The 13,574-nt window shown below is 35.3% G+C and overlaps 2 protein-coding genes across 4 annotated transcripts; one reads left to right on the forward strand and one right to left on the reverse strand.

Annotated features, from left to right (window-relative positions):
* Positions 1 to 7,981: 7,981 nt before the first annotated feature.
* Positions 7,982 to 9,377, forward strand: LOC122315128 (chitinase 10). The gene is made up of 2 exons (XM_043130899.1): positions 7,982 to 8,788; positions 8,943 to 9,377. Exons 1-2 carry the CDS (start codon positions 8,226 to 8,228, stop codon positions 9,307 to 9,309), a joined length of 930 nt encoding a protein of 309 aa, XP_042986833.1. The 5' UTR covers positions 7,982 to 8,225; the 3' UTR covers positions 9,310 to 9,377.
* Positions 9,378 to 10,083: 706 nt separating this feature from the next.
* Positions 10,084 to 12,199, reverse strand: LOC122315129 (auxin-responsive protein IAA20-like). 3 transcript variants are annotated; one of them, XR_006243949.1, is made up of 6 exons: positions 11,956 to 12,199; positions 11,566 to 11,759; positions 11,375 to 11,474; positions 11,080 to 11,278; positions 10,369 to 10,557; positions 10,084 to 10,190 (listed from the first exon to the last, which is right to left on the reverse strand). XR_006243949.1 is itself a non-coding variant. In XM_043130900.1 (4 exons), exons 1-4 carry the CDS (start codon positions 12,117 to 12,119, stop codon positions 11,224 to 11,226), a joined length of 513 nt encoding a protein of 170 aa, XP_042986834.1. In that variant the 5' UTR covers positions 12,120 to 12,199; the 3' UTR covers positions 10,954 to 11,223. The 3 variants fall into 3 exon arrangements, 1 of the variants encoding a protein (XP_042986834.1); XR_006243948.1 differs by having other exon boundaries at positions 10,084 to 10,557; XM_043130900.1 differs by lacking the exons at positions 10,084 to 10,190; positions 10,369 to 10,557 and having other exon boundaries at positions 10,954 to 11,278.
* Positions 12,200 to 13,574: the final 1,375 nt, after the last annotated feature.

A 13,574-nucleotide genomic window follows, 5' to 3' on the forward strand; every position in this document is an offset into this window, starting at 1 on the left:
ATAGGACCAACTACCCGGTGTAAGGTGGCATACTCCTTGATTGATACATGATACATGCTTGTTTGTTGATGCACACGTGATTGTTTATAATGAAGATAGTCAGCAATTTCAGTGTGGTAATCATCAATTTCAGTGATCATATTAACATGCTCAAGGAACTAGGAGGAAATGATATAGACTGGAAACATGAAGAGGAGTTTCCGAGATGGTTTGAACGACGGGTAATGACATTACATATGCGACACTTCATTCAATACAAATAGAAAATATTGATTGTTTTTTTTTATTGATATAATAGACGTTTTACTTAATATGTAGGTTGTACAAATGCATGCCAATAATCCAAACGATATATCAGATGAATTGTATGCATTAGCGCGTGCCCCATCGAGACGGGCTACAAGATATTCTGCATGTATTTCTCGTGGTAGTAGGTATCACACAATAGATCGAGATCATTATAGGAAAACACAAAATAGTGGTGTACTAGTTGAGGGAAGTCATGATGGAGAAAATATTGATTTCTATGGAGTGATTGTTGATATAATTGGAATGAAATATTTGGAGGAGCTTGCAGTGTATCTGTTTAAGTGTGATTGGTGGGATTTAAGCAATCCTCGAACTGGAGTCCGTGATGATGAATATTTCTTGAGTATTAATACATCAAGAAAATGGTACGAGGATGATCCATTTATTTTAGCTTCTCAAGCATCTCAAGTATTCTACTTAGATGACCCGAAGTTGGGAACTCAATGGCGAGTAGTACAAAAATATACTCCAAGAAATGTATATGATGTTATCCCTCAGGCAGAAGGGCGAGATGAAGAAGAAGATGGTGCCTCTACTCAAGAAGCATACCAAGAGAGTCAGCCCGTCTTTAATTTGTTTGTGGATTTGAGCCAGTATGAGATGATTCCATTGAATAGAGAAGATATTGAGGCTGAAATTGTTGATGCGACACTTGAGCAAAGTGTTGATTCATCTGAAGTATCTACAGAAGATGAGACTGAATTGTCAAATGATACTGATACAGATAGTGATTGACGAATTATATTTTCACATTACGTGATGATGAGCACTATTTTACTTAATGAATATTGTATCAGTTTTTTGAAATTATGCCTCTGACGAGAAAGGAAGTGCGCAACCCATCTCCACCTGTTCCTAGCTCTCTTTCAGACTCACCATTAGAGATTGACTCTACAGAACAAGGTAAAATTCTAATAGTCATAAAAGTTATTAATTAAGATTATAATAGAAAATTGATTATAATGTTATATATCATGATGACTTCACAGTACAATCTCGTCAAGGTCGAGGCACTACGAGAGGCGTGACGTTGGAAAAATATCGTAAGGTGGGTAAGATCAAAGTTAACATTCTTGATGAACATATCGGAGGCGAAGGACAACCAGCAGCTTGGCTTGCATCGCATGTGGGTGCTCTTGCACGAACCTATGCACCTTTGGCAACAAGTTCATGGAAGAAAGTCCCCCAAGATGTTAAAGACCTTAGCAAGAAGCGTTGTTTGGTAATGTTTAATAAATGAAATTTAATTGGACTTATAATTTTATTTTACTTTAAAGGTAGAATATTATAAATGTTAATATTTTTGTCCAAACTTTTTTCTGTAAGGATGATTTCGAATTAAATTTTGGTTGGAGAGAGGAGCGTAAAACTGTGGAAGAGCTTATGAGTAATGCATTCCGCAAGTATAAGGCGAGGTGTCATGAGCATTATAATAAGTTTGAGAATAGTGAAGAAGCACACCAACATCCTTTTCAAGATGTGCAACCTTCTGATTGGGAAAAACTTTGTGACATGTTTGAGGATCCATCATATAATGTATAATTAATTTAATTATTTTAGTCCTATTTTTAATTTCGCTTTCTAATATTTTCAATTCTTATGTAGGAGCGAAGTTCTATAAACAAAACAAATAGATCAAAATTGAAGATTACTCATCATGCAGGCTCAAGATCTTTCCACCGCCTCTCTAAAAAATTGGTATTGCTATTCTTTCATTTGTATATAGTTAACTGAATATATCAATCATAATGATTTTATATCTTAACAAATCTTTATTATAGCAAGATTCAGATGCCAATTATGATCTGACAAAATTATATGCTGCATCACATACTAATCGTAATGGAGAGTGAAGTCATCCTGATGCCCGTGAAAATTATGTAAGTATTATAATTTGTTTTAAATAAATATATTTGAATATTTATGATGATATTAACTCTTTATCTTATGTGTAGGATAAAATGGTTGCCCTGCGTGCTGAATCTACGTCAGATCAAAATTCTTCAAATACAGATGTTGAGATTTTTACACAAATTCTGGGTGAACGTTCAGGATATTTGAGGGGTTTGGGTCGCTGTGTAAAACCTTCTCCCTCTTCCTCTTCTTCCGGGTCTGCCTCTATAGCTCAAGAGAATGCGAATCGTAGAATTGAAGAATTGGTTGCAAAACAACAAGAGTTAGAGGCTCAATTGGCGAGACAAGGAGACATGGAGATGCGCCTCAAACAACATGAAGAAGAACAAGCAGAGTTCAGGAGAGATATGCAACTCCAAATGCAACAGCTTATGCAACAGTACAGGCCTCCAACCAACTGATGGTTTTTTACGTCTAGCTTATGACATTATCTAATTATGTATGAACAATGCTAGTTTTATGGTTATTTATTTCTTCGCACTTATTATAAAACTTTTGTGAGTAATTAAACAGTTCCTAATTTATGTTTTTCAAATAATATGGATGTCTATTTAGTTTTTTTATAATTATTGGTTTTAATAAAAATAATATCCGTTCGAACGACCGAGTCACGTTCGAACATTAATGGGCATGCCGTTCAAACGATAATGTACCATTCAAACAACAATGCGCAAATCGTTCGAACGATACCAGATGCTCAAAAAACCGTTCAAACGCATGACATTACCATATCGTTCGAACGTTGATCATCACCGTTCGATCTCTTATACCGTTCGATCGTCTCATTTAACGTTCGAACGTATTTCTACTGATCGTTTGAACGTATCTTGATAACCGTTCAAAAGAAACGTTAACGTTCGAACGGTATATGAGAACCATTCGAACGCTATTCTAGAACGAATTTTAACCGTGACAAAAAAATCCATCGTTCGAACGGTATCGAACGGTCAATTTCAAAATCGTTCCAAAAGATATATTTTGGGATGAAATTGTGATTTTCGTCCCAATATATCTTCTGGGACAGTGATGTTGGGATGACCTTGGGATAAAATTTTTTCGTCCCAAAAAATCTTTCGGAACGAAATCTATATATTTTGGGACGAAAATTTTCGTTCCAAAATATGTTTTTTGTTGTAGTGAATTTTCCTTTTTCCATAGGGGCCGGGGGTGTTCGAAGCTAGCTAGTTTTTGGTTTTCGTTTTACTTTTCTATGTATATATAACCAATAGGTAGAGGGTGGCGTCTTTTCCCTCAAAGTCACGTCTTTCATGGGACCAACCAGAGGTAATTTTCACGCCCTATATTGGAGATGAGCCGACGCCAACCTCTCCCTCTTCTGAAGAAATTTGAAAATGGAGCGACCTCTAACTCCTTTATATTTTTTGTGTGCGAGAGGAGGCCAGGGTACGTACTGCTGAGAGTGACAGTGATGGAGAGATCATATATATAGAGAGAGATGGAATGATGAGAGATTATTGGGATCATCAGTTAGGTTATTGCGGCCATTCATGTCAAGCTTTTAGACTTTCTTTTAAAGGCTGATGAGTAGTACGTACTACTTTGAACGCGGCTGTTTTGTCGTGCTCCATCATCTTATCATGCATGCATGCCCTAATATATATATATATATATATAGATGTATGTATGTAGAAATAATATTGCAGCGTGGATTAGAACGGCTTGCGCTATCTCCCACCTACCTTTCCAATCCCCAGTGGTCTCAACGTGAAACAGACTTTATATCAGCTTGAGCCCACAAAAATAATTTAGCTCGCTAGAGATATTGATTTAATGCATATATATACATATATATATATATTGATATATGTATGTCTTTTTCTTCAAGGGAAAGCTGAGAGAACTCCAACATTATTTCATAGTTTTAAACTAAAAACAAATTAGTTTGACGATGGCTATATAACATATATATATATATAGATATATAGATATATTGCTTTAATTACCATGTCTATCGTTAAATTAATACTCGATGGGCATTGATTCTTAATTCTTATTGCAAAAGATGGGCTTGAGTTGGCACGTCCTCTTATATATCATGTACGTACAGATCCACTTGATTTGGGACCTTGGGTCTCGTTCTCATGAATATGCCTACTTAGGATCGGACCACCAATATCAATAATATTCCACGAAACTAGCTAGCTAGTGCGTGAGGGATCGAAGTTTTTCCCATATACAAAGTAATTTATTCATGATCTGCCTAGAAAATTATAGTTAAATTAAGGTAATATTAATGTTCTAATTTACGACCAATAAATCATTTAATTAAAACTAGTGGTCGATCAGCTAGTTTAATTTCCCCGCCCATCACTACAAGTAAATTATTACATTTTTTAATTTACCTGAGATCAAAAGTAATGGTAGTATTAATTGTTCTAATTACTTATGCAAACCTAGGCCAGGTTGATCAACTAGTAATTATGGTAGCAGAACTCTTTATATTTCTGTCTATCTAGAACTAGTAATTTTAGGTAATATTGTTCATGTTACCCAGTAGCATATAAATTAAACTAGTCTACTGACCGTCAGCATGATAAATGATTTTTACAAATTTTAAATAGATAAGTTTCGCACAAAATTTTGTGAAAAAGTGTACCCCACAAAGTATTAAAAAAAAATTGATTCTTTTTAGTGGAATCCACCTTTTTACATGAAATGGCCTACTCGAAACTTGTCTATTTAGAACTTATACATAACATTACTCGGTCAGCATTTTACTGGCAAGTTAGTATTACTTTGGATTTATGTTGTGGATTAAGAGAGGCAACGAATTACTTAAGTGAATTTAAAGATAATATGGCCGCGCGTCCTGATCATCATATATATATATATATTTACTTAAAATACTTATCTAGTTAGTTGTAGATCACTAGCATATATATGCATGAACGGCGAGATTAATTTTAAGATATTTGTTACTCATTATCCCACTTATATATTTTTATATTTTTATATATTTTTTATTTTTCTTCTTCTTGAGTTAATTGAGTTTTTCTACTCATCATCCATACACCACATATTTGATTAGGAAAAAAATAAAAAATAAAAATAAAAATTCATATATGTGTGGTGTGTGACATAGAAATCGGATGATGAGCAAAAAATTTTCAATTTCAACTATTTAATTAAAAGTATTGATATATATATATATATTTAACATGATTTGTCAGAATGTCTTTTATTTCAAATTGTTTAAAACATGTTTTGTTTTAAAGATATATAAAAACATTTTATTTAATTTCTACATTAATATACTAGCTAGCAGAAAATCAAGAAAAAAAAAAACCAAGGAATCCATGATCTTTATGAACCATTATTTGTTATCATGTCTTCCTATACCCTTTCTCAAGTAATTCATTTTTATCTTTAAAATTCTTTTAGAATTACCCTAGTTAGAGACACTCAACCGCGGGAGAGGTTTGGGGGTAGAGATGAGAATTTTGAGTTTGGGATGAAAGTTTAAAATATTATTTTTAGTATTATTATTATTTTGAGATTTGAAAAAGTTGAATTATTTGTTATATTTTGTGTGTGGATTTAGAAAAATTGTAATAATGAGATGAAATTTTTGAGTTAAGATAAAAATTTTGAGATAAAACTTGTTTACCAAACCTGCCAGACACACATCCATGCAGTACGTGCATGGGTCGCGTACTCAAGTACTTTCTTATTGTATAAATTTGTTATCGTACTTATTAGCAGTTAACTTTATTATTGTGGTTTGGATAAAAATAAAAATAAAAAAATAACATATTTAAATCAGTTTTATAAAAATAAATTTATAAATTGATATAATTTTTTAAGATATATTATATTTATATTATAATAAAAAAATTTACAATAAAAATAGTTTTATAATTTAACAACATAGTACCACATTAAGTTACGTTAATTTATAAATTTATTTTTATAAAAAATCTCTTTGCAACTAAAATATTTTTCTTTAAAAATATTAATAATGATTAATACATGCATACATGGATGCCTTAAATGAAATAAACCGTTTAATTATATAATTTTTTTGGATAATAATAAATGTTGGGTAAATAATTAGAAATGGCGCTAGAGATGAGACTTCCTGCATGCTGATGAGTGTCATAAGTACAACAACAATGCCTGCGTAGTGTATTAATGGATTGCGGCTTGGATGAATCAAAGGAATGCTATTGCTAGCTACCATGTGAAATATCTAATTTTCTGCATGCATGGTCCATACATGTTTTATGGCTCTGAACAGTAAAAAAGGTATCTTATTCCTCTGAATTCTCTCCTTGTACTAGTAGTCCTGTTTAAATCAAACAAGAAATTAACAAAATGATGCAAGTTTCTTCTTTGTTTTGGAGTCACACAAATATAACAAAGTTTTGCTGGTTCGGGCTCTGGATAATGCCTAACGTCTACGCCCAATGGTCATTTAGGGACCAACCAACCTTGTCCAATGTCCATATATCTCTGTGCTTAATTAATCCAATCTTTTGAGTACTGTGATTCCCAAATTGGACTTTTTTCTTTTGGGCTGATTCCAATTTCCAACTGGACCTCAAACGTACTCAACGACGAATCATGCATGCATGCCCGTCCCATTTACAAAGTCTTGTTCTCTTATAAATATATAATGACATTTATTTGACAATCCGGATCATAGTTATAGTCGTGAGTATATAAATATCGTGTAAATATTTAAAAATAAATAAATAAATATAAAATTTACATAAAAAAATTAAATAGTGAACTTCACTATTTTTCAAAATAACTGCATAGTATTGCACATTCCACGATTGTACGTAACAATACTTTAAGTCATTAGTGAAGTATTAAGTTTATAATTTTTCTATAAAAGTAAATTTAGCAACTTGACGTGAGATATCAGATCTACTTTATAATCTAACATAGCACATGATTAGTATGAGTTTACTTTTGTAAAATCTATGCGTAGACCAAGTATTTCTCAAGTCATGAATGCATTGACTATTTAAAATGAAATAACTATATTCTAAGAACTCTTACACCACACACTATCTAACATAATTTGATTTAGAAGATAAATTTTAAAATTTTAATCTTACAAATTAAATTATATCACGTGAATAGTGTATGGTTTAAATGTCTTAGAATAGTAGTTCTCAAATGGAAAAGTCAACTATATCCTATATCACCCTGCCAATATTGAACCATCCAACTAGGAAAGTCAACTAGTGGCTTCATACAAGGATGGCACTTATGCAAAGCAGGAAACGAATCAAAAGTTATAAACACACGAACATGATTTGAGTCAAAAGCACATGCCATAACCTCACGCGTAGTGCTTGCTCAAAGCACATGGGTGGGCTTGTTTCCACAATAATGCTTGGATTATGAGAAATATATTACTTTGCACATTCCCAAATGCAAGAGAATCCTGCATATTCAACATACAGGAACATGGCTGCTGCAGTTTCATATCAATAAGATATGTGCTAATATCTAGGCTGTTTGGATGCACAATAATCCAAACAGCCTAATATTAGAAACAAAGTTTTAGTTTCAACAGAAAGATATCACCCCAGGAGATTGGGTTTGGATAGACACAACAACTAGTCAATGATCAGAAGCAGATCACTACTGATCCGGAGGTGTGGTAAACAGTTTTGGCCTACTTTTAGGAGCAAACTTTGACCATTTCATGTCATATATAAAATCATTTTAAAAAAAAGCAAAGTGGGTGATCTTCTCTCACCCAGCAGGCCGATTGTCGTTTCTATCCAAATGTAGTGGGTGTCTGCATTTCCACTCTTGACAATGGTAGTTCAAGTACTGCCGAGCACAACTGTTCAGGACCAGTCAAAAAGGGATATATATATATATATACATATTTATGTGAATTCATTTATATGGATTTAAAGAATGTGTTTAAATATTGACCATACCAAGTCAAGAACTGGACCTCTGACTTTGTTTGTATGTGAAATTGAACTCCTCCACCGCATGCGTCCTAAGTGCTGATGATCGCCATTGGCCGGCTGGGACTGGGTCTTTGCTTGGATGTATCTATAAAAAGGGCTTCTCTTCGTCCCGTTCCAAGACAAGGTACTTTAGCCGTGGCAATGGCAGCATTATCAGCCTCTTATTGTCTTACACTTCTCTCATTCATCTTCTTCTTCAGCTCTGGTATTCTCCACTGCACCGAAGCTCGGCGGTTCAGCCTCTGTTCTCAAGTTAGCAAAGAGCTCTTTGACAAGATATTTCTACACAAGGATGACAATGCATGCCCTGCCAAGAACTTCTATACATACGATTCTTTCCTGAATGCATCGAAATTCTTCCCAAAATTCGGTGCCGCTGGAAGTTCAGCGACGCGCAAGCGCGAAGTTGCGGCATTTCTCGCTCAGATTTCCCACGAGACCACAGGTGGGTGGGCAACCGCACCCGATGGACCTTATGCATGGGGTTTGTGCTTTAAAGAGGAAGTTAGTCCCCAAAGCAATTACTGTGACTCCACCAACAAGGAATGGCCCTGCTACCCTGGCAAATCTTACAAAGGAAGAGGTCCCATTCAACTATCTTGGTAAGAAGTTATTCCTTGTTGCCTAACAAATGATGCTTATCATTAGGAAAGGAATATTCTGTATCAGGATGATATGTCGAGGAATGCTACTTTTCATCTTAAATTTTGTTACACATTTTAATTGACTATGCTACTTTGAAATGATTCATTGCAGGAATTTCAATTATGGTCCAGCTGGGAAGGCCTTGGGATTTGATGGACTGAGGAACCCGGAAATCGTGGCAAACAACTCCTTGATCGCATTCAAGACAGCGCTATGGTTCTGGATGACAGAGCAGAAGCCGAAGCCTTCATGCCACGATGTCATGGTTGGAAGATATGTCCCCACAAAAGCTGACATAGCAGCCAATCGGACGGCAGGATATGGGCTTGTCACCAACATTATCAACGGTGGACTCGAGTGTGGTATACCCAATGATGGGAGGGTCAGTGATCGGATTGGCTATTTCAAGAGATATGCTGAGCTATTTAATGTCGATACTGGACCTAACTTGGATTGTGAAAATCAGAAATCCTACTAACAAATTAGAACGTGACAATGGCTTATGACCTGAGTGTCTATTAATATAACAGATGTTTTGTCCATGCACTAGTGCATGTTTGTCTCTCTTTTACAAGTCGATTTACCTGCCTCAGTTTATGACTTATGAATTATGCTTGCCACTGTACCAATTTTAAAAAATAAACTTAAGTTCAGCCATGCTAGGAACTAAAAACAAAATTCAGAATTTAGGCGAAAGGAAAATGATTTCATCGGATTTTTTTCAAAAGATCTGCGCAAATCTTGTACGCCTGAACCTATATGTAGCATTCCTTTTTTTTACTTGAGCCTGAATCATTGGGCCTGGGCAGTGTATATGGGCTGGGTTTACAGACATTCAGTTAGTTCTTCTCACCCTTACTCTTTCACAACTTACTGCGATCCACAAACTGTGGCACCAAATAGATCACTTCTCCAAGGCAAAACTTTCCAAAGGGCAGACAGATATGTGTATCGGGATCCCTATTAAAAGTGAAATTCAAGAAAAAGTGATCATAGTTTGTAAGAGAAGCTAATCACCATTACCATAATACTGAAACAGCAATCACCAACAAATACACAGGCATATTATTATCTGCAGCCTGCAAGTCAGTTTATTGCGTTGTCCTTGTAGAATATCTTGCTCATGGTTCTTATAAGCAGAAAAAGTTCGATTTACTTTGTGAATCCTACGAAAAAAACAAAAAGCATGTCCTACATGAGTGAAGTGTTAACAACTGAAATGTTTTGTGAGAAAAAGTCTGCAAGTCATACATAACTTAGTTTGGCCCACCTGATAAACATTCGCAGGCATGGATTTTCTCTGGGGTTGGATAAAATACCCGACATCTCAAACAAGAAGAAAAAGCTAAGGTCCACATCCTATTAAAGAGAAGAAATAGAATATTTTAGATACATGCATTTCCTCATATCCATTCAGAAGATAGAGACAGATGCATGGTCTGTAAGATTGTCCTAATTCATTGTTTAGGGGATAGAATGTATTATACAGCACAGTACGAAGAAATTGTATTGGCCAATGCAAAAGCATCAAACCCACCCATCAACTGAAAATCCTATGCAGACTCGTAAGGTTAGCTTGAACCTCCGGTTTCCTCTGATTATTGCTCCACGCTTAATGAACTTCGTTAATTATAAACCATTATTCACCTCTCCACTTGAGAGATCTTCTAGCATGCTCAGTCAGCTGCTGTATGTTCTAGTGTCTCCCATCCTCGAAACTTGAGCACTGAGAATGTCAAGAAGTAATTAAGATTTAGCCAATTGCCAGGGTCTGCTGCTGGCTTCTCCCTAGTTAACAACGACACTGAATGAACTTCAAAACTATAAACGTCTCTTTTCTGTCAACCGGTTTGTTACTAGTTACTTGGGGTCCAAACAGCCCAGACATTGTGTTTTGATAAATTATTTGTTGGCACGCGGCGGATCCCCTATATGTTACTTCGGGTTTCTCAACTAGAGGAGTGAAGTGCTGGGAAAGTTTTGGTATAGAACCGTTGCTTCCCTTAGTAAGAGGAAGTGGGGAAGAGGCATCTAGGTTTCTGTTGTCTGATTTATAAGATACATCTTAGATAGAAAGCTTGTTTTCAAATTTTTAGTGATGGTCGTATCTTTGTGGACAATGTGGCAAACTTTCCTCTCAGGTCATCAATATATCTATCATTTGTGATAAGTGTTTTTACAATAAGATTGTTAACCACATCATGATCATGATCATACAAATCTTACATCTCGAAGAAAAAACTATCACCTGTATGATGTATGAATGTACATATGCAACTTCAGAACATATTTCACAATAGTACTATGCTTTGGAGGACATTAGATTGATTTCATTCCACTGTCGACAAAATTGGGAGGGAGAGAAAGAGAAGTGTGCATCAAAGTCACTTAATCAGCACAGGCCTGCCCTTGTGATCTTCAATCTCTTTACAGTGGACAAGAACATCCTACATTTGAAAACAGAAAAAATGGCATGTTGAGAAAATGATGGAAAGAAAGTGCTGGGGAGAGATATGAGTAGTTTTATCTTCAGATAAACTCACTCCCAAGGAACATCGCCAACCATCATCAAGTCTCCTTCCTCATCTTCATAAGTTAACACATGAAATTTCTCAGGGTGCACTCTATCCACCTCAGCTCCCCCTGTTCCAAAAACTCAAATCATTCCTTCATTGCATCACAATAAAAAAGAGATCAGATTAACACCAGAATGAGGAAACACCAGTCACTTAACAGAGAATGTTGGTGTTGAACATGTGGTCAAGAGTCCTTATTAAGTCATCGTAATCATCATGGGCCAATAGGTCTAGTTTTCTTCCAATTGGAATGCCTTCCATGTAAACCTTAACAAAGAAGGTGGCGTGTTCATTGCACTCATTTCCTTCTTCTGCAAGTGACGTAACTGGTAGATAATCCGATGTTTGCTCCCTGATAAAAAAAGTAATACAAAATTTTGAGGAAACAATGATATTCATCATGGATAACAAAAGTTCAGATACGATGAAAATGGAAGAACTATAAAGATTGTCATCAAATGAGAGTGCTGATCTCTAACTGGAGAATATGAATATGAATGAACAGACGTTAAGACTGGCTTCATGGGCTGGCATCATTTTGAGTATACCTTGGCGCAGAAGAGCAGTTGTGTTGAGAGGCTGAGATGCTAAGTCCAAGCCTAAGATCTGTGCTGAGATCTCTCTTTAGCTTTGAGGGAGAGGAAGCACTAGAGAAAGATGGGTGTTTGCTGCTGTCAATTGAAGATGAACAAGAACTAGTAGCTCTGCCCATTGCTAGATATGACGACAAACTAAGCCGCCACCTTAGGTTTAAATAAATAGAGAGAGAGAGAGAGAGAGAGAGAGAGAGAGGAAATTGTGTTTGAGGGGGAGGCATTAATTTCAAATGACTGGTCCACCTGAAATGCTGTGAGGGAGGCCGACAAGTACACGCGTCGAGAAGGAAGCAACGTGGCTTGTATCATGATTTCCATTGAAAGGAAAACTCAATGTGGTCCATGTGCATAATTTTTTAGGCATTTTTTTTGGGTGATATTATTCACTTCAGTCACTTCTTCATTATTCAGGTCGATGGTATGAACATATTTCACTGTAAAGTAGTGAGTAGAGGAGAATTTTGCTTTGAATAATTACAGACTACATCCAAATTCAAATGGGAAAAAAAAGTAAAACACTTCTGGTTGTCGCCTATACTGTAGTCAGTGAAAAAAGGAAAACAACATTCTGCAGTTCGAAATGCAGACAATTTTGAAGACAATATTCTGTAAAATAGTGAAGGTGTTACTCAAAAGAAGTTTCCTTTGCTCCTTTCTCCAAGTCCTTAGACAAAGCGTCTACAAACAACATCATGTGTGCTTGAGGAAATGAATGTAGACAACTGTTGGAGGATCAAAATACGCATCGATCCTTGAAACTTTTACACACCCTGAAACACGTATTAAAATACAATACACGCATGCCCTAAATCATCTCTATATCAGGGAGTTCAATGGATTTGATTATTGGGTTGCGGATTTGGGCTTGGGAATGGGACGCACCCATATTAATTAAGAGTATTGATAATGTTGAGGATACATACGTGTTGTCATCTGTATATAGTAATGGGAATTTAAATATGGTTCTTTTATTTTAAGCTCCGTTTTATTACTATCGAGATAAACCATGGGGGCTGCTTCAACAGGCAAGATGAAACCTCGGACTTCTTGGGCATCCTATAGACATTGATGGGGTCCTTGAATCCTTGTGTTTCACATAGAATTCTAAATGGGTGCATTCATTGTCATTAGTTTCTATTAGTATTTCATGATACTCCTCTTGTATAGACTTCTTTCCCGATTTCTATGGCCACGAGGGGCGTCGATTTCTAAAATTGCGTCACTTTTGAAGGTATATATAAACCCTTTTTTATTTTAAACCATCAAATAAATTTTTCATAATTTTCATGTTGATCATTTTTTTGAAAAAGAAATTAAACTTTATGATAGAAATGTAATTCTTACGAGAAGTGTAGATAGTTTGCAAAAGTAAATTCATATGAAACTGACATAACTTCATATGATATGTTAAATTTACTTTATAATATGATATGTTACATCAGTCTATAAATTTAATTTTGCGAAATTCCTTCATTGCCCAAACATTTATCAATTCTTATATTGTAATCCTGCTTTTCTCTATGTCTTTACACAAACAATCCGTTGCATACACACATGAAAAAAAATGCCCA

This window comes from Carya illinoinensis, chromosome 7 (genome assembly GCF_018687715.1).
Source record: "Carya illinoinensis cultivar Pawnee chromosome 7, C.illinoinensisPawnee_v1, whole genome shotgun sequence".
NCBI lineage: Eukaryota > Viridiplantae > Streptophyta > Magnoliopsida > Fagales > Juglandaceae > Carya > Carya illinoinensis.

What these genes read in the sequence shown, in the direction of transcription:
- LOC122315129 (XM_043130900.1), bottom strand. Translation starts at nt 12,119, where the DNA reads ATGGGCAGAGCTACTAGTTCTTGTTCATCTTCAATTGACAGCAGCAAA. An exon ending in GTTCAACACCAACATTCTCT is followed by an intron (nt 11,475 to 11,565) that starts GTTAAGTGACTG and finishes TTTTTGGAACAG; the next exon opens with GGGGAGCTGAGGTGGATAGA. An exon ending in GTTGGCGATGTTCCTTGGGA is followed by an intron (nt 11,279 to 11,374) that starts GTGAGTTTATCT and finishes TTTCAAATGTAG; the next exon opens with GATGTTCTTGTCCACTGTAA.
- LOC122315128 (XM_043130899.1), top strand. Translation starts at nt 8,226, where the DNA reads ATGATCGCCATTGGCCGGCTGGGACTGGGTCTTTGCTTGGATGTATCT. An exon ending in GGTCCCATTCAACTATCTTG is followed by an intron (nt 8,789 to 8,942) that starts GTAAGAAGTTAT and finishes GATTCATTGCAG; the next exon opens with GAATTTCAATTATGGTCCAG.